The 22,411-nt window shown below is 42.6% G+C and overlaps 1 protein-coding gene across 4 annotated transcripts in view; it reads left to right on the top strand.

The window, feature by feature from the left end:
* svep1 (sushi, von Willebrand factor type A, EGF and pentraxin domain containing 1) overlaps positions 1-22,411 on the top strand; it is a 102,782-nt gene that overhangs the window by 12,601 nt on the left and 67,770 nt on the right. For all 4 annotated transcript variants that reach the window (XM_085759863.1, XM_085759864.1, XM_085759862.1 and 1 more), the window contains 2 exons: positions 17,804-18,059; positions 20,589-20,765. In XM_085759863.1, the coding sequence (XP_085615989.1) occupies positions 17,804-18,059; positions 20,589-20,765 (433 nt within the window). The remainder of the gene's footprint in view (positions 1-17,803; positions 18,060-20,588; positions 20,766-22,411) is intronic.

Raw genomic sequence — 22,411 nt, 5'->3', positions numbered from 1 at the left:
TGACGCATTACAGCAGAAATATGCGGTATTGTCTTTCAAAACATTGTCTATTAGATTAAATGAGGCTTGTGTAAGTTGCTTATATTTGGCCAGTGGAGATGAGCTGTAGAGGTCCCTGTACATTCTTTGCTCACACACACATGCACACGCTTGAAGTTAATGATTAGGAGTCTTTTTCATTTCTGAATAACCAGTAATGAGCACAGCAAATGAAAGTGGGGAAATGAACACCATCCATCACCTGGATGCTGGAAAAAGTCTGTCCATGGCGGAGTGACTTTTTTTCATTTCTAGTAAACATAATTTGCTCACAGAAGCGTTTCGAGGCCAAATTCGCAGGGAAGAGAAGAAGGATAAAACAAATGGCTACAGTTTCAGCAAAAGAGCCGATGCAAACGAGGTTCCCTCCGCAAAAAACAAATGAAAGCAAGGTGCATCTCTTTGATCTGGTCCCCAGGGCTGGACCCAGTCATGATAAGATGATAAGAAAAGGCTCTGTTTCCTGTCTGTGCAACTGCCACTTCCCGCCATCTCACCCTTAATCATTTCCTCCCGCACAGTGCGTCTGCCTCTCCTCCTCCTCTTCCTCTTCTTCCTCCTCCTCCGCAGTATCAAGAGGGCCTGCTGCGGCAGGGATGGGTGAGACAGAGGGACGCAGCAGACAGGCTGCCTCACCCTCCAGCCAGAAAAAAAAAAAAAACCCTGATAAGACCAAAGCCAGACAGGAACGTCCACAGACACTCAGCAGCAGTCTTGCATTTTCTGTAGTCTGTCGTGGGATGTGGGTCACTACCATTACTGTACATAGCACCTCATGAATCTGTGGGGCGTCTAATCAGGACGGTAAAGTACAGCTTTAACACAGCACAGATTGCTTTTTGTCATAAAACAAACTCAGCGGCGTAGAGATCGAGCCTTAGTGAAGGAGAATTTATTTCTACCTCGCATTTGTAACGCGAAGTAGGCTCAAACTACTGCAGGGATAATACAGAGTCTTGTTTCTGAAGCTCGTAGTTGGTATGCAGTGAAAATGTCCCAGACAACCTCCACATTATTTATTCTCAGTCAAGTTAGGCAGCTGATAAACCGTTTCCCTCAGAGTGTCTGTGATCAGAGTGAATGCAGATGGATATAAACTGCAAAGTGTAGCTTGAAACTTTTCTGTAGCACATGTTGAAGATCAGTCAGATCAGTGTCTCGCAGCCTCTTTGACTCAAGTCTCTTTAATGCAAAGCTGAATCTTGTTTATTCCACAAACATTTCTGATGATGTTTTCATTTCTGATGTCATTTTTGTTGTAAGGCAAGTATCTTAACTTAAATCTTGGCTTCAACGCGACATCCTTTGCTTTGATGCCCTGAAATTTAATTGTAACAGGATTAGATCATTTGGAAATGTGCATCTGCAAGTCCACTCCTGACACACACACTCACACACACTTACACACACATAATTTACTGGGTGCTTACCTGGCACTAATGCTCAAGGCGTATTTGGAAAGTTATTCAGACACTGTCATGGTGATCGACACAATAGACTCAACATGACTGTGTGTGTGTGTGTGTGAGTTGTATGTTTTGGGTTTAGGAGGAAGAAATGCATTAGTCTCAGGTTCTGCTCCTCTGGGCCTCTTCATACTGAATCACTCTGACAGGAAAATTCTCCATTCTCTGATTTTATAGCTTTGTCCGTCAACCTCAAATATGCTTTGGAGCATTTTTTCTCACACGCAGCTTCGACTGAAGCTGCTCTTTGTCAGTGTTGTCATCAACAATACGTCTGTTCGGAAACTGTGAGCTTTGAAATGATATTTCAACATCTCCTTAGCTTAAAAAAAAAAATCTAATTTAATTTTGGTCTGTGGATACGTCTATGTCACTAATCAAAACTATCCCCATCATTTAACATCAGCGGTGCCTCTCGATGGGACTCTTTGTCTTTACTGGCCCCACCTTCTTTTTTTTATCACTGTCTCCATTGCTCTCTTTTAGTATTTTTGGAGGTACTGCTGATGTGTAGGGCCAGACAATTTCCTGGGTTGTTTTGTTTGAGCATCAGCTGAAAATGATGTAAAACAGCAGCACATCTGAGAGGCTGGAACCAAAGAATATTCTACATAAAAAGTTATTTATGTCGCCTAATTTATTGCCGTTGTGTTAATTTCTGATGAATCAACGAAACATTACGCTTACAATTGACTACAATTTTCCTTTTACACTGGTTAAACTGCGCTCCTGTTCTTCTTAATGTCTAATTGTACAGACGGTGTTTCCCTTTGTTACTTAACAGCAGCCGGATCACTCCTGTTCCATCTCTCATCACACTGCGTTCACCCCTGCCCTCCTCTCTGAAATGGATACTGAATATTTTCCAGAAACAGGGGAACTATTTTCCGAACTCTGGAAGACGCCTAGAAGACCCCGAGGGCTCCTCATTCACCATTATCTCACTCACACTCAGACAGACACACAAGCGTAACATGCAGACTGGTCTGATGCAAGTGACCTTAACAGAACTGGTATTAGAAGTTTAAAAAAGAAAGAAAGAAAGAAAGCGAGACGTGGCTGCTGCAGGAGAAAGGATGAAATAAGGCATCGGCAAAGGAGGAGTTGAGATTAAAAGTGAGCATGACAGTAAAATAACAAGCACCCTTATGCGTCATTTATTAATGTGAAACCATCCCTCAAAGCGAATCCAAGCCAAAGCTGTGATTTATAAAATGATTTTATTCCCAGGATCAGTTACAGATTAGTGTCATAGATCAAAACTGTAATACATTCTTGACTTCCCTTACATTATTTTAATGTTTTATATACTACTCTTTAATAATTTCACTCACAAGTGTGATTCACTTCGTTCTCTGTCACCATGTGTCCATGTCCGAGGGCCCTTTAAAACTCTCTGATTATCACATATCTGGGGAAGTGTTGACAGGTAGCCAGTTAGAGCAGAAATATGCACACTGGAGAGTTCAGCCGAGTTCAGCCGAGTTCAGCGGTCATGGCGGCGAGTGCATCTGCAGCTCACTACGGTGCAGAAAGGCTCATAAGAAACCCAACCTGAATCGAACATGTGCAACCTGGAAAAAACTGGGCAGTGGATCCTCACAGAGATCTCTTTGAAATGGTCCCGGACAAGCTCTTATCTTTGAAGTTGGTCGCTGCCTTTCGGTAGAATCGCTTCAATATGCAAATTATTTTGACTGTGAACGTGTGAGAGCTCAAGTCTAGCAATTGCTGATTTACAATCTCGAAAAATACCAGCACAATTTGTTTCAAGCGTTTTTGCTCTGAAGCATTTTCTAATAGATTTTCCAAATGCTGGATATCTCATTTGGAACGAAAAACTTCAGTTCAACAGTTTTTTTAAGCCCAATCCAAGGTCATTGGTTTCCTCCAACAAGTCTCCAAGCATCCTGTTCCCATCTGTATTCGCTACAGCAGCCACAGACTTGGCGATGTAAGACCTCAACAGATCTGCTTTATCCCTCTTCATCTTCTTTACGTCTTTCTTTGGGAGATCAGCGGGGCTTCCCCGTCTAGAAACACCAATATGAGACGTTAAACAAACTCAGAAAAGCCCAAGCTTGGGTTTCACCAACAGTCCTCCTGGTGTTGAATTGTTAAGGAGACAGATTCAGCTCCACAGAAGGCAGCATAGTCTGATTAGATTTGCCGCAATACCACTTCTTTTCTTTTTTTGCCAGTTCAGCCTGTCTGCTTTGGGTGGTGGCTTGTGTAACGAAGTGTTGAAAAACCCTCGTTAAGTTAACTGATGCGTGTTGGACGGATCCAAGAGGAGCAGGCAGATTCTGGAGGCTCTGAAAGCGCTTGAGATGAGACGGATAGAGAGGATCTGAATCGATCTTTGCCGTACATCAATAATTATGTGGAATGTGTGTTTCACTTTTCGACAGGTTGAAAAGTTTTGCCGTCTGTTTGGAGTTGTGAAGTGAAAAACCGACGGCGAGGCTTTGTTTGGTCGCTCTAGACTTATAGTTGAGAGGTTGTAAATTACTCGCAGTTATTGCTGATAAAGTATTTGGCTTCTGCAAAAGCTGCTTGAGTTTTGTAGTCACTGTCTCCTCCACTGTTTGGTTTGAATCATGCTGACTGTATTTCACTGTCTCAGTCTTCCAAAGGTGATCTGTCCATCTGTCTCGTTATTAATTTATTAAGTTTCTAGTTCTCTCTCTCTCTGCATCACGCCCAGTTTTCCTGCCCCGAGGGTCTGGCCCAACATTCTTCGGTAGACTTCAGTGTATACAGTACGGGCGGGTTTGGATGCTGTGGAGTGTGTCCCACTTGGCCTCGGGCTAAAGCTGCTGCGGTCAAATAACTGGGCTTTGCTCTTGGCCAAAACCAGCGACTCCAGTTAGAAAAAGGAATTAGAGAATGAAAATGAGGTGATTGAGGCCAGTGGAAACAACAGGGAGCGCGTGTGTTGTGTGTTTATGTCTATATGAAATACATATGTGTGCTTAAGCAAGTTTATGAGTATTTATTTTGTCCATACCTAACTCTGATCTAAAGCTTTTTTATTTTGTTCTGATCAGATTAGTCTTAACTGGTAGGTATTAATCATTCGTCCATATAGTACAACATTTTAAGCCATTTTTAATCATATGATTTGAATGGTATGTGCAAATGTTCTCCAGGTGCGATTCTCTTTCACTGTCCTCTATAATCACAGCAGACACAGACCGTCACATTCACACCTGTCCCCCTGCAAACAACGGCAGGTGGGAACCAAAAAGTGCTCCATAAGAAACTGATAACGAAATTATACAATGAAACTGTGGTAATTGTGTTGTGTGTACTCATCACTTGTCACACAATGTGAATGAATATGGCCAACTTAGAATGAAAATAACACAAACGTGTACATTATTTAAGATTACAGCAGCAACTGTAAGTATATACAGTATAATGTGTTTAGCCAGGTCAGCATTGGTTCCTATAATCAATCCAGTGTATCAGATAGATGTATTTATAGTAGTTGTGCACATGCTTGCAGAATATTTAAAAAAAAAACATAACTCATTTTTCACTGTCCTCAGTGTGCATGTTTTTTTTTTCCGTGCTAAACAACAGTTTATTTGTATGATGGCAGATGGAAAACACACCCCAAACCACCGCTCGAACCGCACTACAGCCCATCACCAGGACAATCACTCAGCCTCAGTCTTAGGAGGAAATAACTGCGGCTCTGCGGTTGCGGATACTTATCTGTGTTAGTCTCTTACATCTTTTCATATCGTCACCATACTTATGAAAGAGGGATCTTCATCATCATGATCAAATGTATGAAATTTGAACAGAGAGGACGAGAGAATATGAAGAGCCAGGCAAAGCACAGGATAATAAAGACATGCCACTGGCTGATTTGATTTCATGAACATGTGTCACATAAGTGTTGGGTTACCTTGTCTAGAGGTATTCCTGATTTTCGCTCGCCCCTGCTCCCCTGTTACATGCATCAGCAGTCAGTCACTTTGCCAGAGTGGAAATTACCACGAATCACTTTGTCTTTCAACCAAGGCTCAGCAGAAATTATTCACTTTTCTTCTTGCAAGGCTGAAGTCGAAATTACCCTTTCGAATGTCACTCGAACACTGGAAATAGCTGAGCAGAGGAGACTGGAGAGGACAATCTTTACATTTCCCGGCTCTGTAAAACGCAGATGTCCATAACCCCCCCCCCTCGACAGAAACGAATGCAATTTCAGACCTCTCCACGTCGGCCCACTACGCATCCATCACTGTGTCGTTTTTTGCGCATTACCTACATACAGTTAATTGTTCCCCAGTGAAGAGGTTTTTAATTTAATGGCTGCAGAAAGGAGGAGTGTAAGCTTGTCATAAAAAATCTCATGTACAGCAGAAAGTGGGGAGTCTACAGAAGCTGGTCATAGCTTATAAGGTCAGATTTCACCACTTCAGCTCCCAGTGTGTAAACATGTATAACACACACACACGCACATAAAGTAGACTTGGTTATTGTCACAAAACAGTTTAATACTTTGTCAGTGCTCTTTTCTGTCGTTGATTTACACACTCAGCTCTTCAATAAATTAAGATATTAAGTGTAACTTTGCGTGTAACTATTTGACCAACTGACAAAACACTGGCGCCTGAAGAGCTTCCCAGGGAGAGCTGCATCGATTTTTTGTCGCTGCGTGTCACCGTTTTTGTTTGCAATGGCTCCTGGCGCTGGTACAAGACCATTAAGTTCCAGTTCGTAAACACCATCTACGACACTCGGATTGGCTCGGTTCATTCTCTGAGTGTGGAAAAAGCTGTCAGTGATCACAACGCCAGACTTATTTCAATTCCCCCCTCTACTAAAAAAAAAAACAGAAGATGTGGGTGGTGAATCAGACATCTGGGACCAGGCTAGAACTGAAGACCTCTACTTATGTTTCTCCAGCAGACATTTTTTTCACAGCAGGCATATTGACTTGTCATAGCAGGAAAATCACAGATGTAAATGATAACGTTGATGATGACTGAGCACCCTCGGGGTAAACCATGCACACAATAACCCAATAACAGGAATGTAGCCTTAATTAAGTTAAGTTTTTTAATTACACCTGTGTTCTTCTTGTTATCACATGTCACACTTCTTCTTTATCATTAGCTGATTATCAGTATCACACGTTCTGTCATACTGTATGTTTTATTGATGAAAACGAATGTAGTTAGTAATTAAGTGTATACAACATTAAAATTAGTTCACCGTTGGACGTGTCTACAGCTTTACACCGTTTGGGTAACTTCACACATGTGGTCGGGAACACACGCTTTCCTACACACATCACGCTCACTCACTTAAACTCACACTCTGTTCTTTCCACTGAGCGTGCATGCACACATGTACACGCACACACACAGATTCCCTCTCTCTTAAAATACTGCTCAGCGATTGATAGGTGCTGCTGACACCAGCCTGTGTGCATGCGTGTGTGTGTGTGTGTGTGCAAGTGAAATGTGCCATTCAGAAACTGAGTGGTGAGGAGGCTTTGAAGAATAATACCCTGTTGGCAAGGTCAAAGGTCGGGGAGGCGTCAGCAAGGACAGGAACTGACTGTCAGCAGCTTTGGTGGCCTGGGTTCAACTTCCATGATCAACCATGTACGTATATGATTAGAAACCAGTGGTTTCTTGCTCGTAGTGGGAAAAAAAGCAGTTCCACTGAGCTGCCATGCTGTTGAAACCATGATTCTTTTAACCATGGTGCGTACTCTTTTGGATCAAACTTCTACCAAGAAAAGCCTGATATTAGGGTTAAAGATTATGGAAATGTAATATTAATTTCAAAGATTTCCAACCATATGTGCACTAATCACGACTAAAACTAAAACTCAACTCATCTCCTCATTACAAAGCTAAAACCAGTCAAACACATGCCATGCCCACGCATCAACTGGCACAGAAGCAACTGTTCATCTTGTAGCGATAACTCACTCAGACACTGCACCTCTGCTGCTCCGTGCTCACAAAAAAAACCCTCATAAAGTCCACAGCTTTGTAATTAAAGACACAAATCAAACAAGTTCTTAAAGTGTATGGATTTATCTTGGCATCTTAAGATTAGGAATTACCAAAAGCGTCATATGTTGGCACCTAAAGAAACCAGAACTATTTGAAAGAGCCAGTAGTGGCAAACTAAATAACATGTTTTTATGGGCTAAAGCGTGTAGGTCTATTAGTAAACCACTTGCTATGTTGAGGTTAGAGTTTGAGAGTGCCAGATTCCATTGGCTTGTTTTCTTTGCTGAGTGTGTGTGTGTGTGTGTGTACGTGTTTGTCTGACTGTCTGTATGTCTCTTTGTGTGAATGACTATAAGTAGGTAATTGGTACATGAAAGTGAATCCACAAATAAAGCCTACATCCTGCCTTCTCTATTGTTTGCTTTTTATGTGATCTTCCCTAGAAACATGTCCTAAGGTCTGATTGTGCAAGATCTCAGTCTCCTGGAACTATTAGTTGTGTTGTCAGCATCGGCAAGAAACCCTGTTTCAAGTATTTGCCCAAATATAGAGACAAAACACGCAATCGCCTCAACTTTAATCAGTTCATGTCTGGAACCCTGGCAAGAAACTCGTCCCACAAGACACGATACCGATCACCCAGAACCCCCGACCAATTTTCAGCGGAGAGCACAAAAGCATAGAAATATGATCAGTTTCAATTCAGGGTATCCAAACACCAAACACAGGTGTTTCCCAGCAACAGCATATTTGTATTGGTATTTCAGTGAGCTTTTTAGCAGAGCAACTATGTGCAACATCGTCTTTGCTCCAAATTTCTCTTGATTTATGATGAGGTTTAAAGCCCTTTTAGAAACCGAAACAACCTACGCCAGCTCCATATGATCCCCAAGCAATACCACCCAAAATGTGTCCCCCCCTCCCTCATATGACCTCCCAGCATGAGCTTCCTCTTGATGTTATGAGGTCTAATATAATTTATCCTACCAACGAGGGGCGAGTCCAGAATAAACAGGAGAATCAATAAGTTGAAACCTCTCCATTAATCTGTACTACAAACACTGACGTCTCTCCAATTCCCCGCTCTATTAGAGGAAATCTCCCCCTCCAGCTGGGGCCAAGACAAACAAACCCCTCAGGAGAAGAAAAGAATGGAAGGACAAGCAGAAAGAGAGAGAGAGAGCTAGAGGAACACGAAGAAGAAATGCAACTACAGCAACAACAGTCAACACAACAAAGGAAAATGCAGCGTATGTCTGTGCAGTGCGGTCTGAGCTAAGTCTGGGACAAGACGGGATACATTTTCACGGATGCCTTGAGCAGGCGACAGTCCCCAGATCGTTCCCTACGTATAAGCATTTCTCTCAACGCACCAGTCTGTAGTCAAGAAGAGCCTCACCACACTGTTGCCTTTGTTTACTTCAAAAAATTGAAGCCGAGCCTCGGAGATGATGCCGTGGCTGCTCTGTGCTCGGCCAGCGAGGCGATGATCTCATGAGTGTCACCAATATTACATAACTCATGGGATCTCCTCCACTCTTCAGCGTAATTCTGTGGAAAAATTGCTTTTTCTGTCATACGTAGATGATTTTTCACCAAAACCACACAGCTCAGTGGCAGAAGATCATCTGAAATACCAGAATTAAGTATTAGGATGTACTGTACATATATAAATCAATCCGTTTTTCTCTCTCGCAGCAGTACAGTTTCTCTGTAAACAGCAGCCTAAACAGAACAACATTCAATGAAGAAAACTCTTGCTACACTATCACACTCACCTCCTACTTGAAATCACAGAGTAACTCCTAGACACCACTTACAAAAAGCTGAATTTGATGTATATGCTCTTATAACGTAGTCATAACAGTCTAATATAAGTAGAGCTCTAACTAACGATTATTTCCACCTTTCATTAATCAGCCAATTCTTCTTTAATTTGAGATTTTCTGTAAAACGCAGGGACGACAATATTAGACTGGAAAAACAAACAAACCCTCACACTGGACAAACATAAACCATAAAAATATACATAAACGATTAATTGATTATCAAGATAGTTGCTGTTGCAGCACACTGGTCTTTGTCAGATTAAAAGTGTAAACGACACAGGCCTCCAAAATATACAATGAATGAAACTGGCCAGTAACATGCATGGTTTTATGTTACATATTGTGCAGACTATGTGACTGCACATTTTGACTGGACAATATTCAAAATGCAAGTGCCCACAAAAATAAAACAAATGAGTTCACATGTTCTATAGTATGAAATCCAATAAGAAAACATACCATACATGGACATATTGAAAGACACAATACATTTAAGTTTTAAGAATATCAAACACCTGCCATGAACATGGCAGATATTATGAATACCAAAAAAAAAAACACATGACAGGAGCCAAACCAGGCTGAGCCCGACATCGTCCAAGTGGCACTCAGTCCGTAACTGCTTTTGTTTTTCTTCCTCCCACTCAATCAAACGGGCTTTCCTCGTCCAATTACCCAGAATGCCGTGTCCGATTGCAGCATGGTCAGTGCCTAAAATGCGTCTCTCGGTGCTTCATTTCGCCAGGAACAAGACAGAGGCCAGAGGCTGGATAATTGAACAAGTTTCTCATTTGCCAGCCAAGATAGCCTTTCCCCTTGGCATCACATTGTGGAATTAACCTCTCTCTCTGGTTCTCTCTCTCTCTCTCTCTCTCTCTCTGTGTGTCTTTCGCTCTGCGTCTTGCCCTCGCTCGTCGTTCCTGGTTGAGTTGTTGAGTTTGATGAATGGTGTTGTGACAGAAACAGTCAAGCTAACACACACAGCCGTCCAGTCTACCGTGTCTGGCAATTAACTGACTGTCCGCACTCTCTTCCCCCATCACTCTGGATGCCGTCACACACTTCTCAGTGAAAACGGGTTCACTTCGGGCCTGTTTACAAATCCACATTACACAGGCAGACCTTAGTGACGATTTCAAAATCATTAGCTCGTGGTGAGCAAAGTCAGCGGTTGCCAAATTGGGAGTATTTTCCTGTAATGACTCTGTTGTTCTAGGAATAGTTTTCCATCCCTAACATTTTGCCGGCCGTAGCCCAGACAGGTTAACAATTATCCACGGTGTCTCTGCCTAACTTCAAAAATATCTTCTGTGGTTTTCAAAACCTCTACTTATAACAACAATGATTGATGAGAGATCTTTCACACACACACAAAAAAAATCCACTGCATCCACTTTTCTTCAAGCACAGTTACAGTACAAATACAGTATGTAATCAATCAATCAATTAATGTAATGTAATGTAATTTAATAGGAGGTTGATTCATAATCGTACAGTGTTGCAGCATATTTCTATGATTTATACATTGATATTTATAATATTAATCTAAATCAAATTGATCAGGACATTATTACTTTCCTCCCAAGGTGCTCCCCCCCAAATACTAGTATAATCATGGTGTCCTGGGTTTGACAATATGAATACTATCAAATTGTAAATTTTTAGGAGCATTGTATTATTTCTTGGGCCAGAAACCCTTCAGCACATGTCATTAACATATGCTCTGACATTCCCACAACTTGTAGCGCTCACTTCCTACTGTATTGAATTGCTCATAAATCAGAGACAAATTTTATTGTTCCAACTGGGAAGCAATACTCAGAAATATCTGTTGTGGTGTCAGTTGTCATGAGCCACAGACAGAGCGCGGTGTCATCCCGGTTTGTATGTTCCTGACTCTAGCCTGTCCTGAATGATTGTCAAGAAACAGCTGGAGAGCAGGACGGCTTCAGCTGCCTGTCCTGCCACAGCGGAGAAGTTATTCACCATAAAAACCTAAAAATAGAAAATTAGTCAATCTGTGCCTGATTCATTACGTAACATTTCCCCAAAGTATGCCATGTTTTTTTAAGGAACAATTCTTCAGCTTTTGAATTAAATTATTTTTGACCAGTTATATTACCTTGCATGCATACATAAACCTTTTTAAAACAAAACACCATAGGTTTGGTTTTCGCAGTAGCACCTCTCCAGGCATTGCTCTCTGGCAGCCAGTTCTAAATCATGGGTGTTGGAGCCTTCCTCAAATGCAGCAGCATGAAAGAGCTCCTGCAATTATAACCCAACATTGCCAAAAACATGATATGACATTTATGAGATGGCTTGCCTGCTGTATCTGAGACATGCTTCAAGTCTCTGCAAGTTGATTAACATAACAGACTGTCTTTAACAGAAACAGACAGGCTGAAAGGAAACCAATCTAAAATCTTAAGAAATGTTTATTGATACATGTTTTACAGTATATATACTTAAAAGAAATACAAGGCCACCTGTAAGGCCTTTGGCATTCTGGGTGGCCCATGTGGAAACCAAGCTTCTTACCCTCATGGTGTAAGTCTCACCCACTCCCTTCTGTGCATGGAAAGTTTTGTGAAATAAAGTTTTGCAAGACAGAGATTATGTGGCATGAAACAATGTGCGAGAAGCTTGATGGCAAATATTCAGCGATGCAAACAGAGAAGGAGATACATGTGCTTTACATGTGTTGTCCAGTCAAAACATTTCAGGATTAATTTACCTTTAAAAATCAAAGCACATTTGAAAGTTACGACTCTTGCATCGGAGTCATCTTAGTAGATCACAAAAAGATGCAGAAGTTTTTTGAGGCATGCAATTTGTGAGGAACAAAAACAACTTGTTTGTGGCACAAAAGATCACGGCTTTTCACCGATTTGACCAGGAAACCAGGAAGTGTCTTTGCAAGTGACCCAGTTTATCTCAAATATCCAAACTATGTGTCCCTGAGATGTTGCTCAACAACACTAGAGTTGAGTCTAGTGTCTGTAATTGTTGGGATCCTGCAGTGTTGTTGTTGTTATTCTTACCACCCAAGCCAAGAGCAGATAGCCTGTAAAAACAAGCACTCTCACTTCCGACTGATGGAGAGAAAGCTTCCCGAACGGATGCAGTTGGGTTGCGTTTTTCTTTTCTTTTTTATATCCCCTGTGGAATGCTGCAAATAAGATTTTTGTTTTTACTTCTGAAAGGTGGATCCCAGGGAAACAAGAAATTGCATAAGACAATAATTGATTGACTCTGGTGTGGTCTTCATTCTCCGGTGCTGGCAGAAGAAGAAACGTTCTGGAGTCAAGGTGACGACTGAAAACATTCAACCTTAGTGTTTGTATTCAACTGTAGTCTTTATCTGATGCCTGATAAGTTCGGCCGCTGAGTGATCTGTGTGGTTGTGCAAACAGTGATTTGCCTGTGTTTAATTTGTGGATATTTATTACTTAGTTTGCTCGGCTGTTGCTGTGGTCCACCCTCTGGACGGAGCCTCGGAAAACCAGCACAGATTCCAGTCAGACTTGAGATCTGGCCAGCGGAGATGCACGCATGTGGCTAAATGTAAACAAAATAGTTTTATAATACACACTTGAAGAGATGAGTATGAATGAAGCCAGAAATGCAGGGATCCAAGAACCGGTTTCCTTTTATTGGAACAATAATATTGCCCATGTAATGCCTGGAAAGAAGTGTAAGCAAGCTTCAGATCTAACGTTTCATTAACAAGAGCTTAAAGACATTTAAAATTCATATAAAAACCAAAGCTAATGCTGAAGGAGCTTGCAGAGAAGCAGGGAGTCACATTGCGTAATAAAGTGATGTAAGGGTCCAGCAAGGATTCACTGCTCGGCGTCGGTGTTTGCAAATAAAAAGAACACCACACGGAAACGGTAACACCTGCATGATTAAATCCATCGTACTGTGAGGTGTTGGCGTTACTTCATCTTCATTCACACGCGCTGCACAGCGGGGCAACTGAGCCAACACTTAATTTGACTGACCTGTACATTTCTATGAATGCGTTTTAATAGCGACCCAAATCAAAGAGGAATACTTTGGCAGTCAGTGAAAAAAATGCAAAAATTAATAAAAATATTAAACATTTGACTCATGTATTAAAGTTGACTATGAGAGTCTTTCCATCTCTCACTTTTTCATTGGCTTTTTTCTTTTTTTTTCACTGTGGTTTCCCACTGCTGCAAACACACAGAGAGAAACAAATCATTAAGCAGCTTTGCTCAAAGCCAGGTGGGTTCAGGCTCTGATCAAAGTCACAGGGGGGGCTGATTGGAGGCCAGCAGTGTGGTGGTGGAGGGGGGTCGGAGGGGGTCCTCATTTAGCATTCAGAATAGCTGCCATGCATATATAAGCCTTTGATTAACAGCTGGGGTACCTTGGCACCGTCGTTAGCCCCTCAAGGTGTGGAAAGGTTTCCTAGTCCCTCTTGCCAGCTGCAGCGAGGTGCCTTGCTTTTGAAGTTGGAATCATACAAGCATCTGTTTGGAGATGTTGAAACCGTCAGATTAAGGATTCACATTTTCACCTTTTATCTATATCATTTATTAACACTGGCGGTTCACCGGTGGTTTGGCAAACGACAGGACTATGGCGCATATGGTAATATGTGATTTCGAGTTGTGATGCATTTCTTATTGAACTCATCACTTCATACATTTATTGTTCGTCAGAGACTTCAAGTAGTTATTTATACTGAATGAACAACAGAAGTTGGGTTTTGGTGCTTTGAATGGCAGTCTATCAAACCACAAACATTATAGCCACTCTAATAAAAGAGTGCATTTGTACACTTTTTTCCCCCTCCAACTGTATTGGTGCAGCAGTATTATGACATTATACCAGGGGGGTATCAAACTCGTTTTAGTTCAGGGGCCACAAACAGCACAGTTTGAGCTCAAGTGGGACCGGACCAGTAAAATAATAGCATAATAACCTATCAATAAAAAGAACATTGAATTTTTCCCTTTGTTTTAGCACATTATTAAAGTGACTACAAGAAGTTTTGGAAAGCGAAGTGTTTTCACACTATATTTCCCGCGCACACGGTGAAATTCTTGGACCGGCGCAAGACGGACAAAAGCGAAAGCATTTGCCAAGAATGTTTTCATTAATCAAGAACGAAAGTCAGAGGTTCAAAGACGATTAGATACCATCGTAGTCCCAACCATAAATGATGCCAACTAGCGATCCAACAGCGTTATTCCCATGACCCGCCGGGCAGCGTCCGGGAAACCAGGAAACCAGAAAATGCTGGGCGAGTCGACCACTAAATAATAATATCAAAATAACTATAAAAACAAAACGATATGGGTAACGTAGATTAATCCACACTAATATGAGACTCTTTTATAACCAAAAGCAAACTCCTCGGGGTCTCTTTAAGATGTTTACAGATAATGAACTATCCTTTTACAAAATATATGATGAACAACCTGAAATTTCTTGATAAAAATATGTGAAATTTCAAATTCTCACACTTGGCAAATTCATCCTGAGGGCCGGATTGGACCCTCTGCCGGGCTGCACGTTTGACACCCCTGCATTAAACTGTATGTACAGTTTCGACTACATTTGTTCTGTAGAAGCAGCCACCAGCTCCACATATGGAGCATCATCTCTCCCTGTTCTCTTTTGCTTCTTGCCAGAGTCTGAGGCGTGTTGGAGCGGGGACAGATTCACTGCTCTTACCGCTAATCCCTCCGGGCCCGCTCGTCCCTGTGCTATCGCTGCTGCTCTGACAGATATCATCGGCTCCACACCAGACACACTTAAACTGCCCCGTTGCTGCTGGCTTATTATCTCTTCTTTTGGACTAATGCCTGCATTGAAGGGCCTGCCAAGTGCGTAATTGAAAAAATACATGCAATGTACGACGCAGAGAGGCCTGGAGCTGACACAGGCAGCTGTTCAAGGTGTTTGACTGCTACGAGCCGGGAAACTTAAGAAAGTAACACTTAAATCCTTAAGTCTTCTCTTGCATTCAGACTCCTGACTGTGAAGTGGATCTGTTTAGTTTACGAAAAGATTACCTTTTTTTTTGGTATTGATACAAGAGAATAAATGACTTGCAGTTGCCAGAGCTTTTATAGCATGTTGTTGGCTGTCTCTCACACATGTCTGTTAACCTTTTGTGGTTTAACCTTTCTTTCATCCCTAAGCTCTGACAGAACCACTCGTTTCTTTATTCTTTAGCAATAATGATCAGAACAAAACGAAATCTGCTAAAATGTAGATAATATTCATTAGTTTTTATACACTTGTTTTCTTTCCTGTTTTGTGAATCACCTCCTGTCGATGTGAGTGTGAATGTTTTTGTTTGTCGGATGCTGCGGCCGCATCATTATCTGCAGTGAAAATGCCTTGAATGATAAGGTACATGCAGAGAGTTACTGTAAAGGGCATCCCCTTCCCACACGCTGGCTCCTGCGGTGGCCTTTATGTTAATACTCTGACCTAAAGTATGCAGAGACTATTCAGAAGGGTGTTATTAGTGGGTATGCATGCGTATGCTCCGTTTGGTGGCATCTCCACACTCGCTAACACCAGCCACTGACTCATGGCTCAGTGCAGAAACCGCTGTGACCCAGCAGCACTTTGAGCAGACGCCTAATAAAAGACCTAAAAACACCCCGAAAAACACTTAAAGCGGACACGGTCGATCACACCAACACACATCCACTCATTGTCGTCGTGCCCTGGCATGAAAAGGCTATAAATGTTTAGCGCTTATAGGCACAAACATCACGGATGTAGGAGCCAAGCAGGACCAGGGAGGGTGGCAGCCACTGACAGCTGGGAGCGCGCGCAAGGCGAACCTCCCCTGAGCACCGAGAGCTTTGAGGATCAGAGGCACCATAGCTCTCCCTCTTCCTCTATTCTCTCTCTATCCTCCTTTTTGCCCTCCTTCACTCCCTCGCTCCACGGGCTCTGTAATTACGTCGCTCCTGCCAGAGCCGCTTGAAGTTTAGCCAATTAGACAATAAAGACCAGAGCTCTCTCTCTTGCTCTCTCTCCTGCTCCGTTTGGCCTCCCCCGGTGGTCACACCCTTCGCATGTCTCCTCTCTGCGCCTCCTGTATTTCACATTCTGTCATGTGCAGCTATTACGTCCTGTTTGGACTCACACACATCCTTTGTTTCGCTCCAGTCTTAAATTCTTTATAGTATACCCATGACCTCTCTGGGCTTTCAGTAAGTCAGTAAGTGGATATCTGTCCTACTGACTTCATCTTGGCTCATTTTTCCTCCACCTTATTGCTCCAACATCTTTTTCTTTTCATCCATTGTTCGCTGGTTTTCATCCACTGACTCCTTTAACCTTGTTTAAAGCACGCTTACAACAAACCCAGACACTCTCAGCTTGGCCTCCTTCAGCGAAGCTTAGCAGATGGTCCTGTTATTTTTTTTTTTTTCTCTTTACTCCAGAGAAAATAAAGATATGTTTCTCTGACTTTAATGTCCTGTCTAATTGTATGTGGTGGATTGTAAACGGTGGCTAAAGTTAGTTTGGGAACTATAGCCGGTGTCTGGGGCGGACACAGCAGCCCGGTCTGCGTTGCCCAGTGTTCTCTCGTGGTTTCAGACCACTGGCAGGCAGTCTGTAGTCTGTAAGAGAAATAACTACAATTGTAGAGCTTTCTCCCCCCCACCTTTTTTTTTTTTTCTCCTGCCCCTCCTCCCCGTCCTGCCCTTGTTGCCTCTCCTGCTGATGTAGGGTTTTGAGGAACCCAAGAATTGAGGGCTGTTTTTAGTGGTTGTGTGTGACGTTCTTCGTTATTCAATTTAGTCATGTCACTAAAGCTGGAGCTGTGCTGGTAGCAGCTGGCAGGCAGAGCCATGCGTGGGATGGATGTGTGTATTTGAATGGACAAAACTTTATAATAAATGCAGGAACAACACAACTTTGTCTCGCTTGTCAGCTTCATTTTTGTGTTTTTTGCAATGTCTACTATTATTCAACTTTTTTTAATCTTTTTTTTTTTTTACTTTAAAGGAATAGTTGGACTTTTTTGGGAATACACAATAATGGGCTTTACACTGTCATATATCCGCCCATTCAACATGAAGGTGGAGCCAATGTCTAGCTGAGTTAAGCATAAAGACAAGATGCAGCACTTTGTCGTGACATAACAAAGTCCACCTATACTGTATGTCATGTTATGGTTGTTCAGTTTGAACAAAAACCAAAATGTAAAAAAAAAATGACAATCTGTGTTTTATGGGAGTTCATCACAGTGATGACAAGACCTCAGGAAGTCACTGTGCCTGGCCAGGAAATAGTCCAGTATGTAATTCCCTGTAAAACCACAAATTGTCGCTTTTATACTTTGGTTTCTTGGGTTTCATGATGCAACTAAATTGAAAGTTCCTCTCGAAGTTCAACCAACCAAGTATTACAAAGATTTGATTCATTTTTACTTCTCAACTTAATGAGCGTACATTTTTCCCCACTCTCGCAGCAAATCCTGCGTCATTCCCGTGCCAACGCCACCAAGGTAATTTTCCTCATCACAGACGGCTACTCCAACGGCGGGGACCCCCGGCCCGTGGCGGCCGCTCTGAGGGAACGCAACGTGGAGATCTTCACTCTGGGCATCTGGCAGGGAAACATCAGGGAGCTGCACGACATGGCGTCGCAGCCCAAAGATCAGCACTGCTACTTCGTGCACAACTTTGCAGAGTTTGAGGCGCTTGCTCGTCGCGCACTGCATGAAGGTAAGAAGAATGAGGTCATGAGGTCATGAGGTCAGGTCACTATATTCAAAGACAGGGGGTTCCCAAACTTTTCACCCCAAAATTACGGTGCCGTTGACTGACGACCCACACTATCCCCGGAGGTGACATGCACACAAAGCCCATGCACCAATTGACGTATCCAAACACGACACAGAAGAACAGAACAGCCTCACAACAAGGGAGTGATTTTATATATACTGTAGCTAGATAAAGAAGATAAAAGCAGAATACCTCAATCAAAGTAATATCCATGAAACTTATGAGTGAACATTGTTGCTGTCATGTGCAAATCATGAACTATAGTGCTGAGTGCACATGTGAACATTGTTGCTGTGCACATTTACATTTATGTTAATCTCTCCTAATGAGTTTTTTGGAGATAGCCACTTGGACATCATCTTCCCAATAGACACGATCTGTAGGCATCTAAAGAAAAGGGAGGAAAATTTATTTGCATGGTTTTATTTTTAATTTTAACTATTATTTTGTATCTTTTTAACAATTACATCTAATAATTTTCAAATGTTATTTGATTCCTGGAAATCATCTGGCGACCCCACTCTCGGTGCCTTGCGACCCCCACTTTGGGAACCCCCGTTCAAAGACACATCTGTGTTCTTACTTCACACTGCAGAGAAACATCAGATCCCCCTCCCCACCTTCACTACAGCTGCTTACAGTAGCGCTACATGAAGCCCTATGTTTTGGTAAATTAACGTCTGAGTTACCGTGACTGCGCTTTTTCTCTTTGAAGCCTCAATGCTCCATTTGACCTGTAGCAATATTTCTCAGATGAAGGTTTTGACCCTGTTAAAACTCAGTGTTGACTTATAAACGAGCAGATAATATTTTCAGTGGAATCTGACAACGTACATTTCACATGGTCTTTTTCTGCAGTGTGCTGCCAACAACGATTAGGCCTCGTGTCTGCGCAGATTGGACAGAGCAGAGCGCTTTTTCCCACACTTCAGGGGGACTTCCCACAATTTGGTGAAAAGAGGGATTCATTCGCGGCTTTAAGACGTAAAATACAGCCATAAAACATCACAGCTAAGTACAGCAGCGGCCGTGTAGAAAGCTGTAAATCACGCACATGCACTCTCGCAGGCTGTTGCGTGCATGTTCACATTCACGCCACCGCTGGAATTCCAGACAGTAGGTGCAGCAGCAGAGATCAGCGAGACGGCGCGAGGATAAGGCTGCGGGAGTGAAAACCAAACACAGAGCGTACTATCAGCTCAGCCTCCGCCGACTCTCACGCTCTGTCCTGAAGTGTGCCCGGCCGCTCTGCCAACACAAGCCTCACAGAGGAGACGCTTTTTTGTTTTCTAGCAACGGAGCCACATTTCAAAAACCACTCTAGCTGCGCATGGAGCAAATCACTGAGATGACACCAGAACCTCTCCTCTTCCTAATATTCATCCTCACCTTCACCTACCTACTCTACCTACCTACTCCCTTCTTCTTTTTGGTTTACTTCTTTTTCCTAATCTTTTTCATCTTATTTGTCTTTTGTCTTAGTCTTTGTGTTCGCCGTCTTTATCCTCTTTATCTTCTTCATTTTCCTCCTTCTTCATCATCCTCTTTCTTCCTATTCCTCATCTTGTTTTTCTTGTTTCTTATTGTTCGTCTTCATCTGCCTCATCCTCATTTTACTCTTCTTCAATCAATCAGTCAATCTTTATTTAAAGTGTAGAATCACCATGCAACATGGTCTCAAAACATTTTACAATAAAATGGTGCATGAGGCAAACATACCAGGAATAACACGACAAATATATACATACTGTATACATACATATACAGTATAGACATATACAGTATATCCATACACAAACATAAAACTTATAACTTCTTCATCTTCTTCCTGATCCTCTTTTTTCACTTTGCCGACTTTGTCCTCATTGGCTCTGGCAGCATCAAAGAAAACCGTCTCAGCTCAGATTTATGGGCTTTTATCAGTAACTACTGATTTTTTGGTGATTGTATCAAAGGAACAGAGGATGTGGCCGTTTGTTTTTAGCCTCTTGTACATGTGTTCCTGTGGCAGCTGCCGACTCGTATTTGTTTATTTGTCCTGTGGTTTAGGTGTTTTGCTCACTTTGCTCCCTGATTCCGTGAGACGTCAGATGTGTGGAAAGCCGATGTTTACTTCAGCCTGCAGTCAGTCTCAATTATGCACCGTACACAACTATAAACAGAAGTTCTTGACTGACATTTTGCAAATGAGTGTTTTTATTATATCATCATGATATGAAGAAAAATAAACTCCAGTTAGACTTGTACACAACTTCACTGCCCGACAGATGTGTTTTGGCTTGCTGTACAGAAAACAGTTACTGGCATTTTTTACTCCCTGGGCAGTTTTTCCTCCTGCACCGTCAACCCTGTTTGACCTCTGAAATACAGCTTCAACAGTCTGCAATGAAGTGAACTCTCAGAGTGAATTGTCTGATACTTTGACCCCGCTGCAACCTGCACTTCTCTGTGTTTGTCTCCCACCCACAGACCTCCCCACAGGCAGCTACATCCAGGAGGATCGGTCCCGCTGCTCCTCTCTGTGCGAATCAGACGGCGACTGCTGCGACGTGATGGCCAGCTGCATGTGCGGCACACACACCGGGCAGTACGACTGCATCTGTGAGAAGGGCTACTACGGGAAGGGTCTCCATCACGAGTGCACAGGTAGGACACGTGGAGAATATGTCGTATCGAACTCATCTTCCAAAAAGTCCTCCCCTCTCCTCACCAACTTGTCAACTCGTCTCACGATGGGAGTCGCAGTCTAGCAGGTTGGAAATGATCTGGAAAGTTAGCCTGTGTTTGAGACTTAACTGCAAATCACTCACATTGCCATTTCGTCTGTGCCAAGCGCTGATGCTGACGGAATCCTCTTACAACTGTCAGATGTTGCGAGTCAGAGATAAATCAACCCAGTACTCATAGCGTGAGCAGCAGCCATGTTTCTTGGCAGGCGTATGAGTGAAGATCTTGTGTAAAACGACATAAAATTTAAACACAACAGCGTGCGGCTGGTCTCGTCCTCCTCACCGACAGCATATGTCACTTCTCTGGACGAGCTGTCGACCCTGAGGCGGCTCTTTAGGTTGAGCAGCAGCAGCCAGCGTCTACAGACAACAAACCCAGTAAAAAGCTGCGTCTGTGGCATGTTTAGCTTCGCTGTGTTGTTTTCCTTTCCTACCACTTTCCACAAACTGACCGACATTGTGTCTGCCCAGGAGCTGTTGCACTGAAACATGCTGGTGCCTCGGAGGCTGACCTCTGGGATTCCTTTTTTTTTTTAGTTTCTCTTGTCTCTCATCTCCTTCACCTGTCAGAGTCTCCTCCAAATCAAGACCACTTGGCCTCGGGTTGCCTCCGAGCTCACAGTGGGTGAAAGTTAAATAAGCAGCTTTTCCACTTCATGGAGTTTTAGCTGTCAACAGAGCAGATCACTATCAACAAACCCAATAATGTTCAGGGGGGCGGAGGACTGAGACAGACTCCCAGCTGGACGCACCACATCCTGCTCTCCACCTTCAATTTCCTCCTATAAATCACATCTCCTGCATCCACTTCTCTCTGCTCTACATTCAGAGACAAGAAAACGCTGCCGTCATCTTGAAACTAACTGCCTTTTTTTCCCTTTTCTTCCTGCACTGCCTCCCACTTCTGCTCCCTGCATATCCATCTGAGGAACTTAAACATCTGTTTCATCTACTGCCAGAGCGTTTTGCCTTTTTACCCTTGTGTTCTTTACTACTGGTTATTTATAATGTCGGGGACTCTAGGAGTTATTATTTCATGACTGTACACTCATTAGATTTCAGATAAGTGCGTCAGCACAAGTTGCACTGGTGTATGTTTGTTTATGACCATAAATAGTATCATGGAGATGCAAAGGCAGGCGTGTCCATGTAAACATACATACATACAACTGTTAATGTTGCTGGCTTTGGAAAAATCTACATATTCATGAGCTGTAACAAACTGAATTGTAATAATATAACATCAAATACACAGGTTTAAGTGCAGGAACGAAGAGTGAAAAAACGGGATGTAGAGAGCTGTGTCTCTTTGTCTTCTCTTCTCTCTCTCTTGTGCATAAAAACACCGACCTCTCCTCTCTCCTGTGTTGTAATCTCTGGGTCTCCTCCTAATCTCTTTTAAATCTGTAAATATCTTTAGCCAATATCATTTGAACAGGACTGTTTGAACTGATATGAGAACAATGGCCCCTTTCGGTTTCAATCACACTTCTGCCAACATGCATAACATCTCTATAACTTCCACGTCATCACTTGATGGAGATCAGAAATAATTGAAACCCT

Source organism: Trachurus japonicus, chromosome 18 (genome assembly GCF_045865225.1).
Source record: "Trachurus japonicus isolate A0001 chromosome 18, Traja_1.0".
Lineage (NCBI taxonomy): Eukaryota > Metazoa > Chordata > Actinopteri > Carangiformes > Carangidae > Trachurus > Trachurus japonicus.
This window is presented reverse-complemented; position numbering and strand designations above follow the sequence as displayed.